Here is a 20,911-nt window from a genome sequence, read left to right as displayed (position 1 = left end):
TATATATATATATATATATATATATATATATATATAAAGATTTATTTATTTATTTGAGGGAGACAGAGAGTGCATCAGCAGGAGGGACAGAAGGAGAGGGTGAGAGAATCCCAAGCAGATTGCACACTGAGCACAGAGCCCTACGTGGGGCTCGATCTCACTACCCTGAGATCATGACCTGAGCCAAAACCAAGTCAGATGCACCACCGACTGCACCACCCAGGTGGCCCACCAAGTATGTATTTTAAAATTTTTATTTAAATTCCAGTTAGTTAACATACAGTGTAATATTAGTTTCAGGTGTACAGTTTAGTGATTCATCACCTCCATACAATGCCCGGTGCTCATCTTAGGAAGTGCACTCCTTCATCCCCATCACCTGTTTCACCCATCCCCCACCTACCTCTCCTCTGGGAGTTTGTTCTCTATAATTAAGAGTCTGTTTCTTGGTTTCCCTCTCTCCTTCTTTCCCTTATGATCATTTTTCTTTCTTAAATTCCACATATGAGGTACGCCTGGGTGGCTCAGTTGGTTAAGCGACTGCCTTCAGCTTGGGTCATGATCCAATGATTCCTTGGGTCCTATGATTGAGTCCTGCATCGGGATCCCTGCTCAGCAGGGAGCCTGCTTCTCCCTCTATCTGCCGCTCCCCCTGCTTGTGCTCTTTCTCTCTCTCTGTCTGACAAATAAATAAAATCTTTAAATTCCACATATGAGTGAAATCATACAGTATTTGTCTTTCTCTGACTGACTTATTCCACTTAGCATAATACTCTCTAGGTCTATCCATGTCATTGCCAATGTCAGGATTTTGTTCTTTTTTATGGCTGAATCAACTCCATTGTGTATGTGTATATATATATATATATATATATATATATACACACACACACACTACGTCTTCTTTATCAGTCGATGGACACTTGAGCTATTTCCATAATTTAGCTATTCTAGATAATGCTGCTATAAATATTGGGATGCATGTATCCCTTTGAATTAGTATTTTGGTATCCTTTGGATAAATACCTAGTAGTGCAATTGCTGGATCATAGGGTAGTTCTATTTGTAACTTTTTGAGGAACCTCCATACTGTTTTCTAGAGTGGCTGCACCAGTTTGCATTCCCACCAACAGAAACACAAAATACAGATCAAATTCTGTGACCCTCAGAAAAATGCCTTTTCAAAAAACAAAACCTATATTTCAATTATATTTGTAGTCAATATTCACGAAGGTCCATACTTTGCCATTGTTATCAGCATGTGTTTTTTGAGCCCAAAATTCCCTCAAATCCATGTTAAAGTGAGTATTTAAGAGCTTCAAATATATATCTTATATATTTGTATATGTTATATTTTTTTATATTTTATGGATATGTAAGAGCTTGAAAGTCCGTCTCTTCCCCAGCGGTGTTGGTATATATGAAATATAGTCTTTTTTTCAATCGTCTTTGTTGCGTTATAAACTTTTTGGTTTATTTGGAGCATATTTTTTATCTCATTGTGGTTTTACTAAGAACTCTGGAACAAAAGAGTTCAGAAACTGGAAAATGAATTTTTACATTCACATAAGCAACATATAATTAAGAAGAGTTATTATCTGCTATTTAAAAAAATGCGTACAATGCAGTCCAAATAGAAATTGTTTTAGTTTACTAATATTATCATTTTGTAACCATGGATAATCAAGGGTTGATTGTATTTACATCATCTATATTTATTGAATATGAAGCCCTGTAGAAAATATGCTAATATTCCTTTAACATTCAATATGATACCACTTTTCTTGCAAGTTATCTTCTGAAATTGTGTTTCAATACCTAGAACTCTGACCTCAGAGGATTTCTCCACACTTACCCAATTTGTTCCCTAAATTGGTCTAAATAATTTATAATGTCATAGTAAGATCTGTATAACTTGTCCATGAGGTTCTTTTTGTGAACAAAGTGTTATAATCTACACTTATGAGAAATGTGAGAGTGTTACACATTGTAACTACAGAGAAGAGGCTTCATCCTGCTGACTCTCAGGCTCTTTGTATAAATAATGCAGGAACTGGTCTAGTTCATTATTAGGGTCCCTTCAGCCAGTGGCTTCGCTAAAACACGGTGTGAAAGATGCTGTCGCTAAATTGTCCATTGTGTTTCCCTCATGTCCCCAAACGTGCCAACACACAAACAGCAGAGCAAGAGTTGTGCTGGCCAAGCTGTTCTGCTCTCTCCCAAAGTGCTGGAACTTTCTCGAAGTCACTGAAAGACTGAGTTTTCAGTGTGTTATCAGACACTTTCTCATGCCAGAATTGGGGTCCGAGGATAGTCTTTGCTCTATTTTTTCTTTCTCATATTAACATTTACACCACCAACAATGGCCATGTGTTGACCCCTTACTGTATGCCAGTCATTGACATGCATTTTCTAATTAAATTAAATCAACTGTCCCTAAAGTCCTAGGTTTGTTATGTTTGTGGAGCCTTTAATACCTTTAGCACTCCTCTCCCTGAATACTTTCATAATTTCTGTATGTTTCCTAACTCTCACTCTTTCTCTCTGATGGATCTTTGTGCTAAGTTCATCATGGGCAATTGAGAACAGATAGGAAAGAAAGAAGTCTCAAGTCGACGAAAAGGCCAGGGCACCATAGTCTATTTTTACAGAACAAACCAGTCCTGGATTTTTGTTCAGAGTAATCTGCTACTCACCACTGTCTCTGCCCCACTGGCATTGGAGAACAGCCTGTAGAGAATGACGATTCCGTTGGGCTTCCCAGGGGCGCTGATGTTGACCACTGCTTGGGTGGAAGAGACTGCATGGAATGTGGGGGCTCCGAGACCTTCTGGGGGAGCGGGCCCAGTTCTACACCATGTCCAGGTACTGGGGGCTTTTCCTGCTGAATTCACTGCCCAGACCTCCAAAGAGAAATAAATAAGACCACTCAAAAGCAAGGTAACTTCAGGCTGGAAGAAAAGTTGGCAACCCAAAGCAACCAAACACAACAGAATGAGATAAACTTGGATCTTGCAATTTTGTAATCACAGAGGAGAGCAAGTTCTTCCTCTTTTTTGCCCTTGGCCATGTGAATATAAAGCGGGCCGATTAGGAGCCCTAACTTCAGAATGCAGCAGGCTGGTTAAAGCCTAATGAAAAACTCCTCGTCTCTTGAGTGGGGTGTAGAGTGGTTTTGTCAGCTTCTGCAACCTGAATGGATCTGCAGACTACATAAAACTCAGCAATTCTTAAACACCGTCCCCACCAAATCTGCATGAAAATTAAATTTTCCTTTCATCAAGGAGGGAATAAACATATGGAAGGATGCATAATCTTATTTATCAAGAACCATTTGTATAATTAAACACGAATATCCTAAAAGGTTGCCTTAGGTCAGTCATTTGCATGAGTAAGTAATTTGTAGAATGTCAGGTACAATAGACATAGTAGATGGATGTGTGGGTGTATAGGGTTAAATTAGGCCCAATAACAGCCAACTACACAGTGATCAATCAGAATGATAGATCTAAATGGCAATACAAGAAGACTGTCTGCGTGTTTAGGAGTAGGAGTATTCCTTAGTAAGCTTTCATGGTGTGCAAATCTAACTTCAGGAAATTTTCTTTCTCATCTAGTGTCTGCTACTATGTCTTCTAATATATATATATATATATATATATATATATATATTTATATTTATATTTATATTTGTCCTGAGCTTTTAAAGTCTGAAAAACTTGTTTGATTCTATAGTACACACATGCCAGGTGTGCAGTGTTAAAAAAGCATGCAGAACATTCAAAATATGAGATGCTTAGAAACAGACCGTAGAATACTCCGCAGTGAGAGCTTAGCTTTGTTTTTGTTTCTTCTACTTTTGCATCAATATCTTCCAGAGAATAAACATTGGAGAGATTTTTAGTACCTAGGCCCAACTTTTATCAGTGTTTCTACACCTTTTTTCTTTTTTAGTGGTTTTATTTGGAAGAGTAAAATTTCTGATGTTGAACTGCTCTCAGATTGCTGTCAAATGCAAATCTCTAGCCCCTTGCTGATAGGATTGCCAGAAGCCCCAATTTTAAGAGACAACTAACCTCCTTCCAGAGCAGAACCTACCCTTTTTATAGCTCTGACACTTTCTTCTCACCAGGTGCATAAACATTATGCACATTTGGGTAAACCCTACAATTTACAAAACACTTTAACAGGCCTTATCTGACTTAATCCTCACAACACAACTTTGGAGGGTGGCTGGAGAATGTGCGTTCATCCCCCTTTACCCGTGAGAAAATCAAGGCTCTGAAAATGCTACTCTCTTGGTGACAGAAGTTACAAGAGCTGAGACGAGAATTCTGCTCTCCAATAAACTCTCTTGTTGCTCTTTCCAATAAACTGCGCTTTTGATTCTGTATGCCATCTGGACGCAGAAGGAAGACACTCAGGATCAAGAACTCTAAAGGACTCGTCCATAGACAAATACTTGCAGTTCTGGAGTAGGTAAAGTTAGCTTGTGAGGATGGATAGACAGGTCCAGGTTGTCTCCAGTGAGGGGTATTTATTTTCATAGGTCACAGGGAAGTAGGGAGCAATGCACTGTCTTTGCAACAGGAGAACCATTTCATGGAAACCATACTACAACTGCAGCTTCTCTTCTAGTCCCCTCTAAAGTGACCAAGGTCAGTCTTGGCATAGGGATAGTAGGCTTGGAGGTTATTGGTGAAGAGGTCAGATTTCAGAGCTAATGAGAGAGTCCTTGGCTTCTTAGGTCCAAACCAAACTCTCTCTCTCTATTTTTTACACTTAAGTAATTATTATTTGTTTGCAAAGATCTTTTTAAAAACTTCTTATAAAAGCAATCTAATTTTATTTAATTTTTTATTTTAATTTAGTTAACATAAGGTGTATTATTAGTTTTAGGGGTAGAATTTAGTGATTCATCTGTTGCATACAAAATCCAGAGCTCATTACATCCTGTGCCCTCCTTAATGCCCATCATCCAGTTATCCCATTCCCCCACCACCTCCCCTCCGACGACCCTCAGTTTGTTTCCTAGAGTTAAGAGTCTCTTATGTGGTGCCTGGGTGGCTCAGTTGGCTAAATGACTGCCTTCGGCTCAGGTCATGATCCCAGAGTCCCAGGATTGAGTCCCACATTGGGCTTCCTGCTCAGTGGGCAGTCTGCTTCTCCCTCTGACCCTCTCTCCTCTCATGCTCTTTCTCACTCTCTCAAATAAATAAATAAAATATATATATTTTTTAAAAGTGTCTCTTCTAGTTTGTCTCCTTCTCTGTTTTCATCTTATTTTATTTTCCCTTCCCTCCCCGTATGTTCATCTGCATTGTTTCTCAAATTCCACATATGGATGAAATCATATGGTATTTGTCTTTCTCTGACTGACTTATTTTGCTTAGCATAATACCCTCTAGGTCCATCCACATCATTCCAAATGGTAAGATTTCATTCTTTTTGATGAATATATATACATATATATATGACATATATATATATATATATCACATCTTCTTTATTCATTCATCTGTGGATGGACATCCAGATCAGACCAGACCAACCCTTTAATGCAAATATCTTTCCAGGAGGTAGGGGAGAACATTTTTTATTACACAGAGAGTGACAAAATTTGAAAAAAAAATATTCTTGGGGAAGGGATGCAAAATAAAGTGTACATGTTAATATCAATTTCTTTGCCAAGATTAGGGCTCTGGTTGGTGATTTAAGGTGTTAAGAGATAAACTGAGGCATATTAAAATTTTTAAGAGTTTATTTGAGCAAAAAACAATTCTAATGGGCCAGTGCCAAACAGGAAGTGGTTAGGAGCACTTTGACGACAGGAGCCAGAGGAAAAACTTCCATAAGGAAAGTGCAGAAGCAAAGAAAGGAAATTATTTGATTGGCTACAGTTCAAAGCCTATTGGCGGTGTTAAGATTGGTTGTTCTTAGTGTTTTGATTTTGTAATCTTGAAGCATTAACCAGCTTAGATTTTGGTTTGTTTATGTAGGCCTTCAAAGCACTGGAGCTCCCTCAGACTAATGACCTCCTTATTTAATTAAATAAAGCGCATATAGAATTTTAACCGAGGCCACAATGGATGGGAAAGAAAATGAGAAAAATAAAAGTAGGTGTAATAAAATAAAAATTCAGCAAGTTGTCAATTAATTACTGAGCACCAATAGGAGACAGCAGTGGTACAGGTATGGGGATGTTGAAAAAAAATTAAATAAGTATAATTCATAGAAAGTGCTTAGTACAGGTCTGGCCCCAGATTATGAACATTCATTTTGCTTTCATTTTTGATGTAGATGTAATATTATGAATACTATTAAGGCTTTTTAATGTTGGTGTTGTTAGATAAAAACTAAACCTTACACCTTCCTGTCTTAGATGAGTTTTTACTGGGTAGAGTCCCATTTCCAAAATGTGATTTAATCCATGGTATTTTAAAACACTTGAGCCTCAGTATTATAGTGTTTCTCTGTATTTCTGTAGAAATATTCTGTTCCTAAACCTCAGCAATTTGAAATTCTTCATCACTAACTGGGAATATATGTAGGACTTAGTGTTTTTTGTCTTTGACAGGAGACCTTCATAATATACTGCCCTTTTTCTTAGTCTTTCTTTTTAGAATTCAATCAATTTGAGATCAAAATAACATTCATATAAATCAACGTGTTTATGCAAAGCAGGATCAGCCTATTTACATGAGCTACTCAAAGCAGTTACAATGAAGAGAAAGCTGACTGAAATAATGAAGAATTATGGATTTCACAAAACTTGTCCCACAAGGCAGTGTTTCTGTTATACCAAACTGCCAGAAGAAACATAAAAAGGAAGCTGTCAATACCTCTTTGTCTGTTGAGGTAAAAAGTCCTTTACACAAAAATTGTGTGGATTTCTGCCTATGCCCAGTGAAGCAAGAAACAAGGAACTGTATAGTAGTTCAGGATTCAGAATAAAAATGCTAACGGAGGGGCACCTGGGTGGCTCAGTTGGTTGAGTGTCCCACTCGGTTTTGGCTCAGGTCCCGATCTCAGGGTGGCGGGATTGAGCCCTGAGTCAGGCTCCACACTCAGCATGGAGTCTGCTTGGGATTCTCTCTCCCTCTGCCCCCCCACTTGAGTGCACACTCTCTTTCTCTAAAATAAATAAATCTTTGAGAAAATGCTAACAGATGTGCTTATGATTTCTACTGAGAAACAATGAGCCCAAGATTTGGGTCCATCTTTAGAGGGTGGAGAAAGAAGAAGCAGAGATCTTACATGGGAAATTTTGAGCAATATGGCCTGATCTTTTAATTTTAATGAACCAATATAAAAATCAAGAAATAAAATGTCTTGTGAACATGGAGTTGCCTACTGTATCTATCTCTATTCTTTCTGTCATCTATCTAATCCATCCATCCATCCATCACCACCTATTTACCTACCTTTTACCTGACAAGCTAATCCATCTGGTTTGTGACCCAAGATTTCCTGTCATGATCATTGGATACAAAAATGTGGGCTCTTTCTGTGTGGGTTGCTCACAGAAAAGAAGGGACGTATTGATGGGGTGGGAGCAAGTAAAGCTTATGAATTTCAAGTCAAAGTGACAAAAATTAAGGATACTCTTCATTTTTTTTATTTATTCACAATATCCTTTTCCTATAGTATCCAGCTGAAAATATTTACTCTTTTATAATAAAAAAGATGATTTAAGTTTTCACTAAAACAATTATTTGTGTTTAGTGAACACTTGCACACACACACACACACACAATTATAACTATAAGAGTTAAGGAACCTCCCAATGAAGAACTGTTCTAAACAAGAACAAGTTGGGACTGGCGAATTAGAGTGTTCTCTTCTCTAAGGTTTTGGTTGTAACCATGACAAGAGTTATAATGTAAGAAGATGTCACAGAGAACATAGATCAACCATTTGGATAAAACAAAACAACTAAGAACATTTAACCACAAATTCTATAACTGACTAGAAAAAAAGTAGCTTAATTTCTGTTTATATTTCTGTTTTCAATTTAATTAAAAAAATTCTAACCAGTGACCATTACCATCTTTATGTTATTATCCATTAAAGAAATGAAATTGTTCTTTTATTTATTACCCCACCCCCTGGGACTAATGACTGTATTTTGCCTTAAAAAATTTAAATTACCTTGTGTCAACATCTGCCACCAAGCTGCCAAAATCCCATTGCTGTGGAAACAGGTTTAATCGTCTCTTCTCTGTTTAAAACTGCCTCCGAGAAATCTTCCATCAGAGGAGTCTTTGTCAAAAAGTGTTCCTTGGCCACGATCATCAAAATCATTTTGCATACCTATATCAGAATTTGTGGCGGAAGGACCTTGAAACCTGTCTTTCCAACACATTTCCAAGTGATTCCAAGATTATATGAGAAACACAGACGGCTACTCCTATAGAACCTGGTACAGAATCTAGGCACTATACATTTTAAATTTCTATTCATACGTCATAACAATAGAAATTTAGAGTTGTACTCTGCATTTCCTTTGTCGTTACTTTCAGCCATTCAAAAAAGCATGAAGCATGTATCTGTTTGAAGATGTTACAACTGCAATAATCATCATAGAGTTTATTACAGTGGCCATGGTTCCAAACAGAACCAGAGTTCACTAGCTTTGTAGAACCATCATTTGCTACCTAGTTTTCACTCCAGGTGTAAATTTCTTGAAATCCTGATATTTCTGAAACTTGTTGGATCCATTTTTCCCTTGCAGCATATTGTTCTAAATGCTCCCAATTCTTCTCAACACATTTCTCCTTTTAATTTGCTTCCAGAAAGGAAGCAAGACTGTGTGAACCGAAGTATTTGTAATAATTGTTGTAAAAGAGACAGAGAAGGAACCATGACTCTGAAGAGGACAGGGGAAGGGGAGATAGATCTGAAAATTCTCCTGGGTGGTAGCCCATTGGGTGCTTATATTATTGTGCTAGTTATTCTTTAGCCCAACTTCTACACTTGACTGTAGAGTTTAGTGCTTTGTCTTACACGAAGCTTTAGTGCTTTATAGCTTTCTGAAATAACATTCCTTAGGACTGATATTTTCCAAGTATAGTCTGAATGCAGGGAGAAATTCTTAATGTAAATCTCCAGGGATTTCCTGATGTGTTTTTCCTTTCTCATATCATAAACAAATCTCCTTAGTTGTAAAAATATGTTATGATTCTTTTGGCTGAGAGATCATCATGCTACAAGTCTTGTTCAAGTCCAGGGAACAGCTTAGAGATGTTGTCTACACTGTTAGCATCCAACTGATGTCTATTTGTTCTTGTTCTCCCTCTCATTTTCCATACAAAAACAGAATGTAGGAATAACGAAATTCAGCCAGTGATCTTTCACAGAAAACCTCTAATCTGTTGCCTCCTAACGTAAGCGACAGTGACTGTCCTTGCCCTTGGAGCAATTTGAGATTTTGTTCTTTTTCCAGGCTGCTTATTATAAGAGTTGTATTATACCTGTTGCTCTCGAAAGATTAAGATTTGGAGGCATTTTTGAGATCTCTGCAACTTCCGTGATATTCTGTAACGTGCTTCCTTGTGGAATAATGGCAATTTTTGATAGCACAAAAGCATTTCAACAATACTGATGACATACTCATATTGAACAGCACTAGGGAAGCCACTTCATTCTTTCTAAAACTAGAGAACGTGAATATATTTTTGTGACAATTCACATCAGAAATAAACAAAAACCCAATATGAATGTTCAAATGCCAGCAATTAAGAAGTAAATAGGTTGCATGTTAACAGACAAACAATTAAATTATTTGTTTCCTAGGGGCATGCAATGAGATTGTTATCACATTCCCATGAGGGTGACAAATAGATATTAAAAAGGTCTTTCCAATACCTGCATTGGCTAAAGCCAACAGCTAATTCAATAGATTCGATCAAAATCACCACTTCTTTCACTGCTCCTGATTTATGACTTTGGCTGTAGTTAGTCATCACTCATTGCAGTTTGTTCTCCAGTACTCATAAATTATGCCTCATAAATAAAAAGATACAATCAAGGAAATCATATCAATTCATCTACAACCTTGGAGTATATTTTCCCATGGCACTTACACTAATGCCTTTTTAAAGGGTAGCCTATCGTGGGTTTTGAATATGTTTGAATAGCAATATGCCAAAATGGGCTTTGCCAGAATTATGGTTAGAGAGACTCATGGCTAAAAAGAGAAAGCAATAAACCTGAAATTACATGATTACAAGATTATTTTATTTCATGAGAAGTCCTGCAGGCTATAGTCATAAAGGACTAGCTTGCTGAAAAGCTCTGTGTGGCTGCCTATTTAACTCTATCTATCTGATTTTCTTTCATCATCAAATGGACTTTTTCAGCATCTCTGTTTGCATGATACTTTACAGGTATATTATAGTTCTACTTCTACAGATATAGTCCCTGCATTCCAGGTTCCTTTCATCTGAAACACTTTGGATCAGACAAGATGGAACACGATTTTAATTGAATTCTGGGACCCAGGGGAAGAAGGGTACAACAAGACATTGTCTTCCTTTCTACTGGTACTTTTGAAATTCAGAGATGTGAAGCTACTGAAGAAATTATAAGACATTTTCCTTGCTAGAAATGGGTGTCTTCTGTCACTCATGCTTAGTACACTGCCTTGCTTTTTGGAGTCACTCAATATATATGAATATGAGGGAGGGAAAACTGGCTTCAATGTTAGTGGGAAATCCTAAAATTAGCCTCAGTTTGATTTTAGTGATAATAATGAGAATTTGGAATTTATCACATACCACTTTTTATTGCCTCTATCTGTTCTTCCTGTGAGAAAATAGGAACCCGGTTCCATCCAGCTCTTATGGAGGATACATAAAAGTAGTTAATGGGCTCCCTGAGCCCTTGCACTTTTATAAGTGTATTATATGTACTAATTTATCTCATCGTCCCAAAAATCCTATCAGGTTGGTATTATATTGTCACTGGTTTGCCTGAGGAAAGAGGCACAGAGAAATTTCTGCAGCTTGGAAGTGGGAGGGCTGGCTTTCTAATACAGGTACGTGGTGTAGAAGCCCAAACTCTTTGGACTTTTTCTACATAAGGTCATTGATGGAAACCTGGGCACATCTTCCAAGTGTTTGACATCGCGCTCTGGGACTGTCATAGGGCCCTACAGGGACTGGATATTTCTCCGGAGAGCAGCCTCAGAGTGAGATGGTGGGAATTACCACAAACATCATGGCGTCCATTCCTGCTGGCACTTACCACGTTTTAACACTATTTTGCATGTCACAAAGAAGCAAACAGTATTCACATACTTTCCATACTGCTCCAAACATGTAAAGGTAGTGAAATTCCATTATGTTAACTAAAATAATAACCATACCCCACTGATATAACATTGGACACGTATATATTCTCCACAATAAGATGCTAGAATAAGCTAGGATCACAATAAATAAATAAACAAAAAACGTAAATAAACAAACACAAAATGAATATGTCATATACATTAGGAAGGACACAACTTACAGTATAAACTGTATAAGATATAGCAATAGAGCACAGGATGTTTGAACTGTTCAGGAGGTGCTCTCAGGAGATGGTAATCAAGCTGGAATGCTAATGCAAGAAAAGGCCACAATGTGAAGACCTAGGGGGAAAACATTCTGGGCAAAAGAAGAGCAAATGCAAAGTCCCTGAGGCTGGATTCTCAAGAAGGCTAGTGCAGCCAGGCTTAGTGAGTAAGGGCCAGAGAACAATGAGATGAGGACAGAGGTGGACAAATGAAAGTCCCCCTTGAACCACAGAGGAGTTTGCATTTTATGGGAAGCCAAGGGAGGGTTCCCAGCAGGGAACTGACTTTATCTGATGTACATTCTACAGAAATAACTGGGTATTGATTACTTTTTATGAATTTATCTATTACGTTTTAATTTTATATGTGAGTGACAATGCCCTGGCCTTTAAATTAACTTATTTAAAGTTTACAGCCACCCTACTAAGGTAGGTCTTTTTTTTTTTTTTTAAGATTTTATTTATTTATTTGAGAGAGAAAGAGAGAATGAGAGAGAAAGCACATGAGATGGGGGGAGGGTCAGAGGGAGAAGCAGATTCCCTGCCGAGCAGGGAGCCTGATGCGGGACTCGATCCCGGGACTCCAGGATCATGACCTGAGCCGAAGGCAGTCGCTTAACCAACTGAGCCACCCAGGGGCCCCCTAAGGTAGGTCTTTCTACCCTAATTTTATGGGTAAGGAAACGAAGGCTTAGAGGGTTTAAATCACTTGCTAAGACTACAGAACCAGTGAATCCTGGAGCCCAGATTACATTCTGAGTCAGTTTATCTTTGCAGGGTTAGGATTCATGCCCCTGATGGGGGTGACTTGAGGAAGCTGTGGTTCAGCAGAACAATTACTGGACTTGGGTCTGAGTTCTGATTCTGCCACTTCTTAGGTAACTTGCACAGTCATTCAGGCTTCTGATTATATAGAGGGAAATAATAATACCTATCACACAGGGCTATACTGAGATTTGTGTGCAAGAACGTTTCTATAAGTTTCCAAAGAATGGGTTGGTGGATAAATACGTTTATAAGTATCTTATCGAGATTTTGAAAGCTCCAGAGCTATATATAAATGCAATTTGGAGCAACCATGGGGTGAGTTTAAGGACACAGCTTTGGAACCTGAATCTCAGGTTCAAAGTCAATTTCTTCCACTTACCAACTTAACATCCTGGGGCATGTTAACAATCATGCAGGGCATCAGATTTCTAAATGTTACTATTAGTAATAGCCCTTATCTCAAATGGTTGTTATGAGTTAATACATGTAAAGCTCTTAACATAGCACATAGCGAGCATGAAAAAATAATAATGATTATTATATTTTTCGTGTGAAAAGTTAGGAGAGAGTGACTTGACAGCTTGAAAGAGAAAGTGGGACTAAGTAGCAATTCTGTACTCACTTCTGGGTTCCATGTAGCTGTGATGCAGCAACCATAGATTTGAAGACCCTTCACAGCATTTCAAATTTAGGCCACATCTCTGTGTATCTTTCTCCAGGTACTTCTCTGCTCTCAAATTTTGAGGGTTAGAGCAAATGTATGTCTGACTTTTGAGAAATGTTGTTCCTACATCAACATTTGTATATTGGATGGCATTGTCTACTTTGCTTTATTGTTAATGAACCTTTCTTAAATGCATCCCAAAGTCTAAGTGAAAGGAAACGCTGGAGCAATTCACTGGATTCTTCAGAGAAAAGAGTTTTATTTCCGGTTCCCATTACAAACATGCCATTGGCATCAAGGAGAGAACTGCACAGTTTCCAAGATGTTTTTAGTCATCTTAGTAATGATCATATCTATCAGCAGATAGATAAATCAATTCACAAGAGAGAGTCTCAACCAACTTCTTCAAGATTTCAGTTGAATGCATGTGATTTACTTAAGCGCCTTAACGTTTTTTGTTTCCACCTGCAGATTTGATTGTTTCATGTAGATCAAGATATTTATTTAGAATTTAATGGAAATATAACATCAGTCTAAGTACTTATGTGCAATCCTCCTTAAGCCTTCAGATTTACTTAGTGTTTTATCAGTAATCATGGAGTGATTGCCAGGTGATCTTCTAGCCTGGAAAGGATTCTTCGTCACATATTGAGTGAAAAGCAGCACCAATCTGAGGTATGGGGGATATGCTAGGTGTGCTCCCTTTGCCTCCAGATCCATTCTCTGCCCTGCTCTGTGTACTGGGAAGTGACTCTGCAGACTGCCTAGGGATCTTCTCCTCCCTCTGGCTTCTTTCCAGTTGGATTTGATCAAAGGAAGGAGAGATCAGTTTTTTAATGTCTCCTAATCCCTCTCTTTGGCACCCCAGTTTGGCAAGACTGCATTCTTTCTCTATGGGGACAGCCCCTCCTCACTGGCTGTAGCATTTCCTGGGTTCCAGGAGCAGATTCTTCCCCTTTAGGCCTAGAAGGTAATAGCTTCTGGCTATTGCTGGTCCCTGGGTACTTTAACCTCCCTTGTTGATTCTCTTAATGCTGCCCATACCTCCATAAATAGCCTTTTCATTTAATTCTCTTCAAATGCCCCTTTGAGTATGCCATCTGTTTCCTGCTGAGATCCTGACACCGGGGAGAACATTTCCAAACCTTACACAGGCCCCGATAACAATGGGTGGGCTGAGATTGGCATTGGATCATAAGCATGGAGGGATTGGAAATAATTTTGTGAGACTGAAGAAATAGAGGAATAGTGCCTTCTCATGTCTGCATGGAATGATTTCAGTCAAGTACCACCTGTGCGGCTCAAGCCCATCTGGCCAGAGAGTGGAATGAGAGGGGTCATGAGAGTCTGGTGCAGAAATCATGCTGTCCTTGAAGATAAGGCATCCTCTGTTCCTCTCTGTTTTTCTGCTGCACCATCACTTGGATCTTTCAAATATCTTTCTTCATAGCCTATACTACCATCCTTATATTTTTATGGATATATTATTAATGGGTGTGCTTATCTTATCAACTAAACTTTAAGCCCCTGCGGAATAGAGTTTTTAGTTTCCTGCCCCAATCCTAGTAACGAGGCATAAACTTCGAACATGGTGGGCGTTTAATAATAAGTTTTATGTATTTAAGTACTAGGATAAAGGGAAATAAGTAAAATATGTCTCATCCTTTCCTGGATATTTTGCTAGGACCAAATCAGGTGATTTGGGGGAACCTTGATTTCCATGGTTAACTCACTGAAACAGGAGCTGTTGGTGAAGAGCCACGAGGGCAGGTTGGAATTACATATTATCTACCTTCAGTTGGAGAAAATTTGGTTACATTTAATATTTTATGTCCAGCAAACAAGCTTCCAACACAAAGATAGGAGGATCAATATTGGCTTCGGTGAAATATAAATTTGGGTTGCATCAGCGTGAGGGTGAGAACCAAGGCATCTTCAGAGGAATGACTTGTATCAAAGGCAAAGATTGCCAACAATTGCAGCTTAACAATGAATCCTAAGGGATGCCATGAGAGAGAAAAAGAATGAAAAGAGGGGCACACATGTGAACTAGAGCACGCTCCTGGGTGTGCTCACACACACACATAGGTAGAAATGATCTCCTATTGGAACAAAAAAACAAAAACAAAAACAAAAAAAGACACGGTTCCTGATCCGGTGGCAGAATTCTGATTTCTATTCATGGAAGTGTCGTGATGGCCTTTGGTCTAAGCTGTAGCACTTTGGCTCTAAAGTTTTAGAACAAATGCACTGTTTGAGACAGACAACATCAATAAATCATTTAATACCTTGAGCTGTGGGAGCTGGGGGTGGGAGCAGCTTAGTTCTTGTGGGAGAGACTAACCAAACAAAAGCTTCCATGCTGGTCAGAAATACGTTAGTGAGATTAATACCTAATTAAATGCAAGTCCAAAACCAAACAGAAAACATGCTCAATACGTTTTCTCTAAAAGTGGCATAGAAAATGCTTAGGAATGGGATGAGCTAAAGGTGATAGCAACAGAAAACAAGCCATCTGAATCGAGTAGCTAGTCACAGAAGTGTAGACTCAGAGTTGGAAGGAATCCTAGTCATGGGTATGTGGGCAAGGTAGTTTTGTCCCGAGAAGAGAAATGGCAAGGACAAAGAAGACCGGACCCCCTGATTGAAGGGGCATCACACCTTCAGAACCAATTGTGCTCTTGGTTAGAGAGTTTTACAGTCTAGCATTTTATTAGTGACTCACGATAGAGACGTAAGAATTTTCTTAACCTGGCTCTTTTCTGTCTTGGAAGAAAGTACCTCCTCTTTTTAATATAGTAGGGGCTGAGGGTAGAGGGGGGAGGTGGGCCTACTTGTAGCAGGCATCCAGCTAGACATACAAGATCTCTCAGTTCTTTTAACACGCCCATTTTTTTTTTTTTTGAAAGTGAGGCTATGAGAAATTAAGTGCCTTGGACAACCTGTATGATTTTTCACTCAGTTTCATCTGCTGGCTGCGAGTATCTAAGGAGAAAGAGCCTAGGAATTGGGACTCTTTCACAGTAGCATGGTGGTGTGTGTCATGTGCTGGGGCAGCGCTTGTTTCTGGCTGAACGTGTTTCCCACGGATTCATAAAGCCTTGGCTGTAGGACGGGGGTCCTGTGACCAGGCCTATTTGATCAAAGTCCTTCATTCTCTTGGTTACAGGACTATAAGGTGTTAGGCTGTTCGTGAGAGTCCGGCTCTTGGTTGACTTATGAATACTGAGAGAGAGAAGTCCTCTTTCCACTCTGAGGTGGGAGGGTAAGAATAGTAATAGCTATCATAATTGCACTGGGTGAGTAGTGCCTATGTGTGAGGTGTTGGCCTAAGCATATTTACGTATCAACTCATTCAATCTCAAAGCAAGCCCCATCAAGAGAAGCTAAAGTTTGATTAGAATTTTTTAAAGTGTATGGTTGTAGATCACCCCCATGGAGGCTCCTAGAATTTAGAACTCAGGGGAGCCTCCATCTAAACACGGGGGGAATCCACTGGGAGAGGTTAATTTGCTCAAGGATCCAGATATAGTGAGAGAAGGACTCGAAGCTGCTGTCCTTTCTCCTTTTCCCTTCCAGCTCGTCACCCGCAGTGTGGGGGTTGCACAGAGAAGGTCCCAGCAGCTCCTCCTGCTGTCTTCACACAGATGTTTTTGGCAGGAACAGTGAGGGTCCATCCACTTGTCCGTCTCCTTCTCAGCCCTTCCTTCCAACCTCTTTGGCATACATTTTCAGACAGAACTGTTTGGAGCCAGGGTCGGTGTGTTAGAAAGCAGTGGGCTGCCATCCTGTGTGGCTTCCCACAGCACCAGCCCTAAGATCAGTCCCATATGTAATGAGTCGTAGGGTTTCCTCTGAGGCTGACCTGTCACTTCTCAGTCACCCAGTGACAAGGCACTGGAAGCCTTCCGGCCTTCAGAGATCGTGTGAGCGTGGGTGCTTATTGCAAAAACCTGTCAAAGTGGGGGAATTTTTCAGGAAAACTAATTAAGTCACTGACAGTGTGATTCGGTGAAAGGGGGAGCCATGGCAGGCCCTAGCAAATCCATGGTGAGTCATTGCCTTAAGCGAGAGTATGAATATGAATGCACAATTACTGGGAGCAGCTCATCAGCCCCAGTTCTCTCCCTGCAGGTAAAAACTGAAGCTGCTCATGGAGTAGACTCACACCGAGGCCCCTCTCCAAAGCCTGTGCAGAGACCGTTGTCTTAATTTGCTTGCTGAACAATGAATAACTTCCCCACAAAGAATTTGGAGGTTTATACTATATAGATGAGTACAGCCTGAATGTGAAAGTGTTGAAGATAGGAATGAGTACTGTCTGTGAAAAGTATCACATTGGATTCTGTAAATATTCTGTCGAACAGGAAGCCTGTAATCTCCATGTAAGGAAAAGGTCTGTGCACCGAAGAATTTCGTTTAGTGAAGATGCATCTCATTTATGTATGAATCACTCATTGACAGCATTTTTGAGAATTAGGTTTTGGTAAACTAAGTTGTTTTTGAAATTCACTGAGAATGCTTGTTCTCTAATGAGACTCTGCATCATGTGGTTCTGCAGAGACACCCCATCCATCTTGTGAAATATATAAAGGCACTTCCAAATTTCTACAATTTCTATTTCATATCTTACTGTTCTTATTAAAGCTGATCCTTCAGAATCTCTGGAAGCTGTGTCGAAATGAATCAAATTAGAAAAATCCCATTTTTAGTGGTGGTGAATGTTATAACTCTTACTACCAAAGGCCAGGTCTCCCAAGTGAGAAACAAAAAAAAATAAAACGCCAACAGAAAACAAACAAAATCCATGAGGAAGAGTAAAAGACATTATTTGATTAACTGAGACAGAAACTTTGCAGATAATATATTCTGCTCCCCCCCACCCCTTCCAGCTTCATGCCAAAACAATAGGACTCTTGTTTAGGGAAGTCATGGATAGACCAAGGTAAATAGGTTGGTCATCAATTATCATCATGGAAATTAGGCACTTGTGGGGAGCTAACTTCACTTATTTAGGCAATCGGTTTATGATGGTTTAGGACTGTGATTCTCAGCCCTGGCTGCACATTAGAATCACCTGGGGACCTTTTGAAACGCACTGATCCCTGGACCTAGAATCAGAACTACAGGGGGATGGGACCAGGGCATGGGGAGCGTGGTTAAAGTTCCCCAGGTGATTCTAATGTGCAGCCAGGGCTGAGAGCCACTGAATTAGGGAAATCACCACTTGAAAATCTGGCTTAAGTAGCATAGCAACAATGCGGGGGGTGGGGGGAAGGGTTGTGGACCATCAAAACAGCTTATTAAAAATACAGATTGCTGGGAATCCCCATCCTCAACCCTTGGAATCTGCACTTTAAACATGCTTTTTTGGGTAATGCCTTATTACTAGAAACACAAGGAGCCAGTATGTTTAAGGTGTTCAATAGTGAGGTATTACTGAAAACTTAGAAGGTGCCCATAATTTAACAAGGCTTTTGCCCACCTTCAAACATGACAGTGACCAAGCTGGTTCTGTGAACTGTTGTGAGCTAAGTGACACTTGGCAGTACCTCACCCTCCAAGGTCTCCAGAGGGAGGGATTGCCCTTTCTTTCAGTAAGAATCCCTTTCTCCACCTAGTTCCTGTCCCTTCTGTTCATTGGAACGCATCCACTCAATACTCTTTTCTCCCAGAGCTCTACCACGCCCAGAGCTCCATCTGTCAAGTGATGGGTGAATGTACACTAGGAAGTGCTGCCTTGGTTTTCCCACATAATACATTTTTGTCAGCTGCCTTCAATGACTTAACTCCAAAACAGAAATGGGTACAATGGTATAGGGTCATGCAGGAGTGTGGCAGACAGCAGTATCTGACACCTTCAGGGCACACCATGTGGAAGACCACCTACCCAATTACAGATCATCACCACACTTTTGATTAATAGGTCCAAACCTCTGGGCAGTTTCTCAGTTCTTTGGTTTTATTCCCAGAAATATAAATTACCTCAAAAATACAATCCTCTGCATAAGGGTCAAATCACTGACAGATGTTGGGTGAATCAATGCCTCTGGGACAACGAAGGTATTTTGTGAAAGGCAACTTGCAGATGAAGTAACCCTCAGACAGGTTTGAGAGCAATGCAAATTCATCTCAATGGCAAAATATTCTTTTGTAAAAGGGAAATCAATTCTTTTCGTACGTTACGTACTAAATGGCTTCTGTAACCTTAGTCAGTGTCTATGTAGATTCAGCAGTTACACAGGCTAAATAAATCTAATATTTTAATTCATTTATTTCAGCATTTAGTCTAAACTTCTCAAAATATTTCCTGTAAGAACTGGGTTTTGGGCAGATAGGCTAGATTTTACCCTCCTGCTTCTTATGTTGTAACAAGGTGGGATTAGCTAGTAAGTGCAACTTTGAGATCAGTTTGTTAGGGAACCCCATTAAATACTTCCATTGGGTGGAATGAGTATGGAGGAGAAGCATGACCCAGAGCTGACAGAGTTACAAAAGAAACTCTCCTCTGAATTGTGGGTCCCTTGGTTCCTGCTTGTCCTTAGCTCCCAGTAAGAAATCCCACTAGAGCTAAGACATACGCATGAGGTTTACCATTCTTTAAAAAACTGGCATAAGACTTCAATGGATCATCTCGCCAATTATTGAACCCAATGGCACAACATAATGCCAAAGAAGCTATAATCGCTGGTTTGCTTTCAGTATCTATGCGCCATTTAGTTTCATCTAATTAGAAGCCAAAGATTTCTTGCTGATTCCACTCAGCTCTGTCACAAAGGTGTGCTTTTATTCATAAGGGAGAACAGATAATTGAGAATAGAAGAGTCTTTGATAATTTGACACTTTTTTAGTAAAGATATAGAGAAAAGAACAAAAGGGTGGCCGGCTACATAGATTCTGGTTGTTTCTGATACTATTTTGTTTCCAACTGTGGTATCAATAGGCATTTTGTTCCTTTATGATATAAACCACAATCCTTTCCCTAAACCCTTGGGGCCTGATGTGTTTTTAAATAATTTTGTTTTTTTTTTTAAGATTTTGAAAAGGTAATGAAATACATATACTGTATATTTTGTAATATCCTCAGAATGATCTGGTAATAAAACATGACATTTCTGTAGCAAAACGTATAACTATTCACATTAGATGGGATAAATAAATGCTATAAATAGTTTCAAGTTTGTTCAGATTGTATTTTGCTGCCAAATGAGTTGTGCCAAACCTAGAAAAACCTTTTAGATTTGGAAATGGAAACAAGGGATTATGGATACATAACTGTGTATTTCTCCAAACCATCCAAGAATCTCTTTATATTTTCAATTTTTACTAACTTCCTTAGGTAATTTGTCTCAGACATTATTGGCCCAAAATATACTCTTCTCACACTTAAAATGTTACCTCTAGTCACCATACTCATTGATTTGCCCAACATATTTCTGGTGACTTAGTGATTTTATTATTTCTGGTTATGGTAAGCTTTTCAGGGTTCAGTTTCCTCTTTTAGAAAATTGCGCTTGATATTGTGCCTGGCACTTAGTGCTTGCATCAGTCAGCAAGCTTCTGACTGCAAGCAAGAGAAACTGGCTCTGACTTATGCAAAAGGGAGTTTATTGGGAGTACATGGAATTAAGAGAATAGTTGAAGAACCATGCCTAGAAATAGCAGGGATAAGAAAAGCTTTTGGACTGAGGTTAGGGGTATTTTATCAGGAACTCTCACCTCTGCCTTTTTAAAATTCTGTCACTGTCCTGAAGACCAAGGCCCAGGTGAATCTGAGGGGCTGAACATGGCTCCTGTGCCCACCACTTGGTTAGGAGATAATCCTACACATTCACTGATTGACATTCCCCCCAGACCTGAGCAAGGGGGGGGGGGGAATCATACCCTCCCAACCCCCACCCCTACCAGAAATGGAGTTGC

General features: G+C 39.4%; 1 protein-coding gene across 1 annotated transcript in view; it reads right to left on the bottom strand.

Moving 5' to 3' along the window:
- Window positions 1-20,911, bottom strand: part of USH2A (usherin) — a 707,317-nt gene that overhangs the window by 18,556 nt on the left and 667,850 nt on the right. The window contains exon 55 of the mRNA XM_025892244.1: window positions 2,697-2,903. Coding sequence (XP_025748029.1) covers window positions 2,697-2,903 — 207 coding nt within the window. The remainder of the gene's footprint in view (window positions 1-2,696; window positions 2,904-20,911) is intronic.

The sequence above is a fragment of the Callorhinus ursinus genome, unplaced genomic scaffold (genome assembly GCF_003265705.2).
Source record: "Callorhinus ursinus isolate GAN/ISIS: 27379988/994484 unplaced genomic scaffold, GSC_fseal_2.0 scaffold54, whole genome shotgun sequence".
NCBI classification, from domain to species: Eukaryota; Metazoa; Chordata; class Mammalia; order Carnivora; family Otariidae; genus Callorhinus; species Callorhinus ursinus.
Note: the sequence above shows the minus strand (reverse complement) of the source record. Positions and strands in the feature narration are given on the sequence as shown.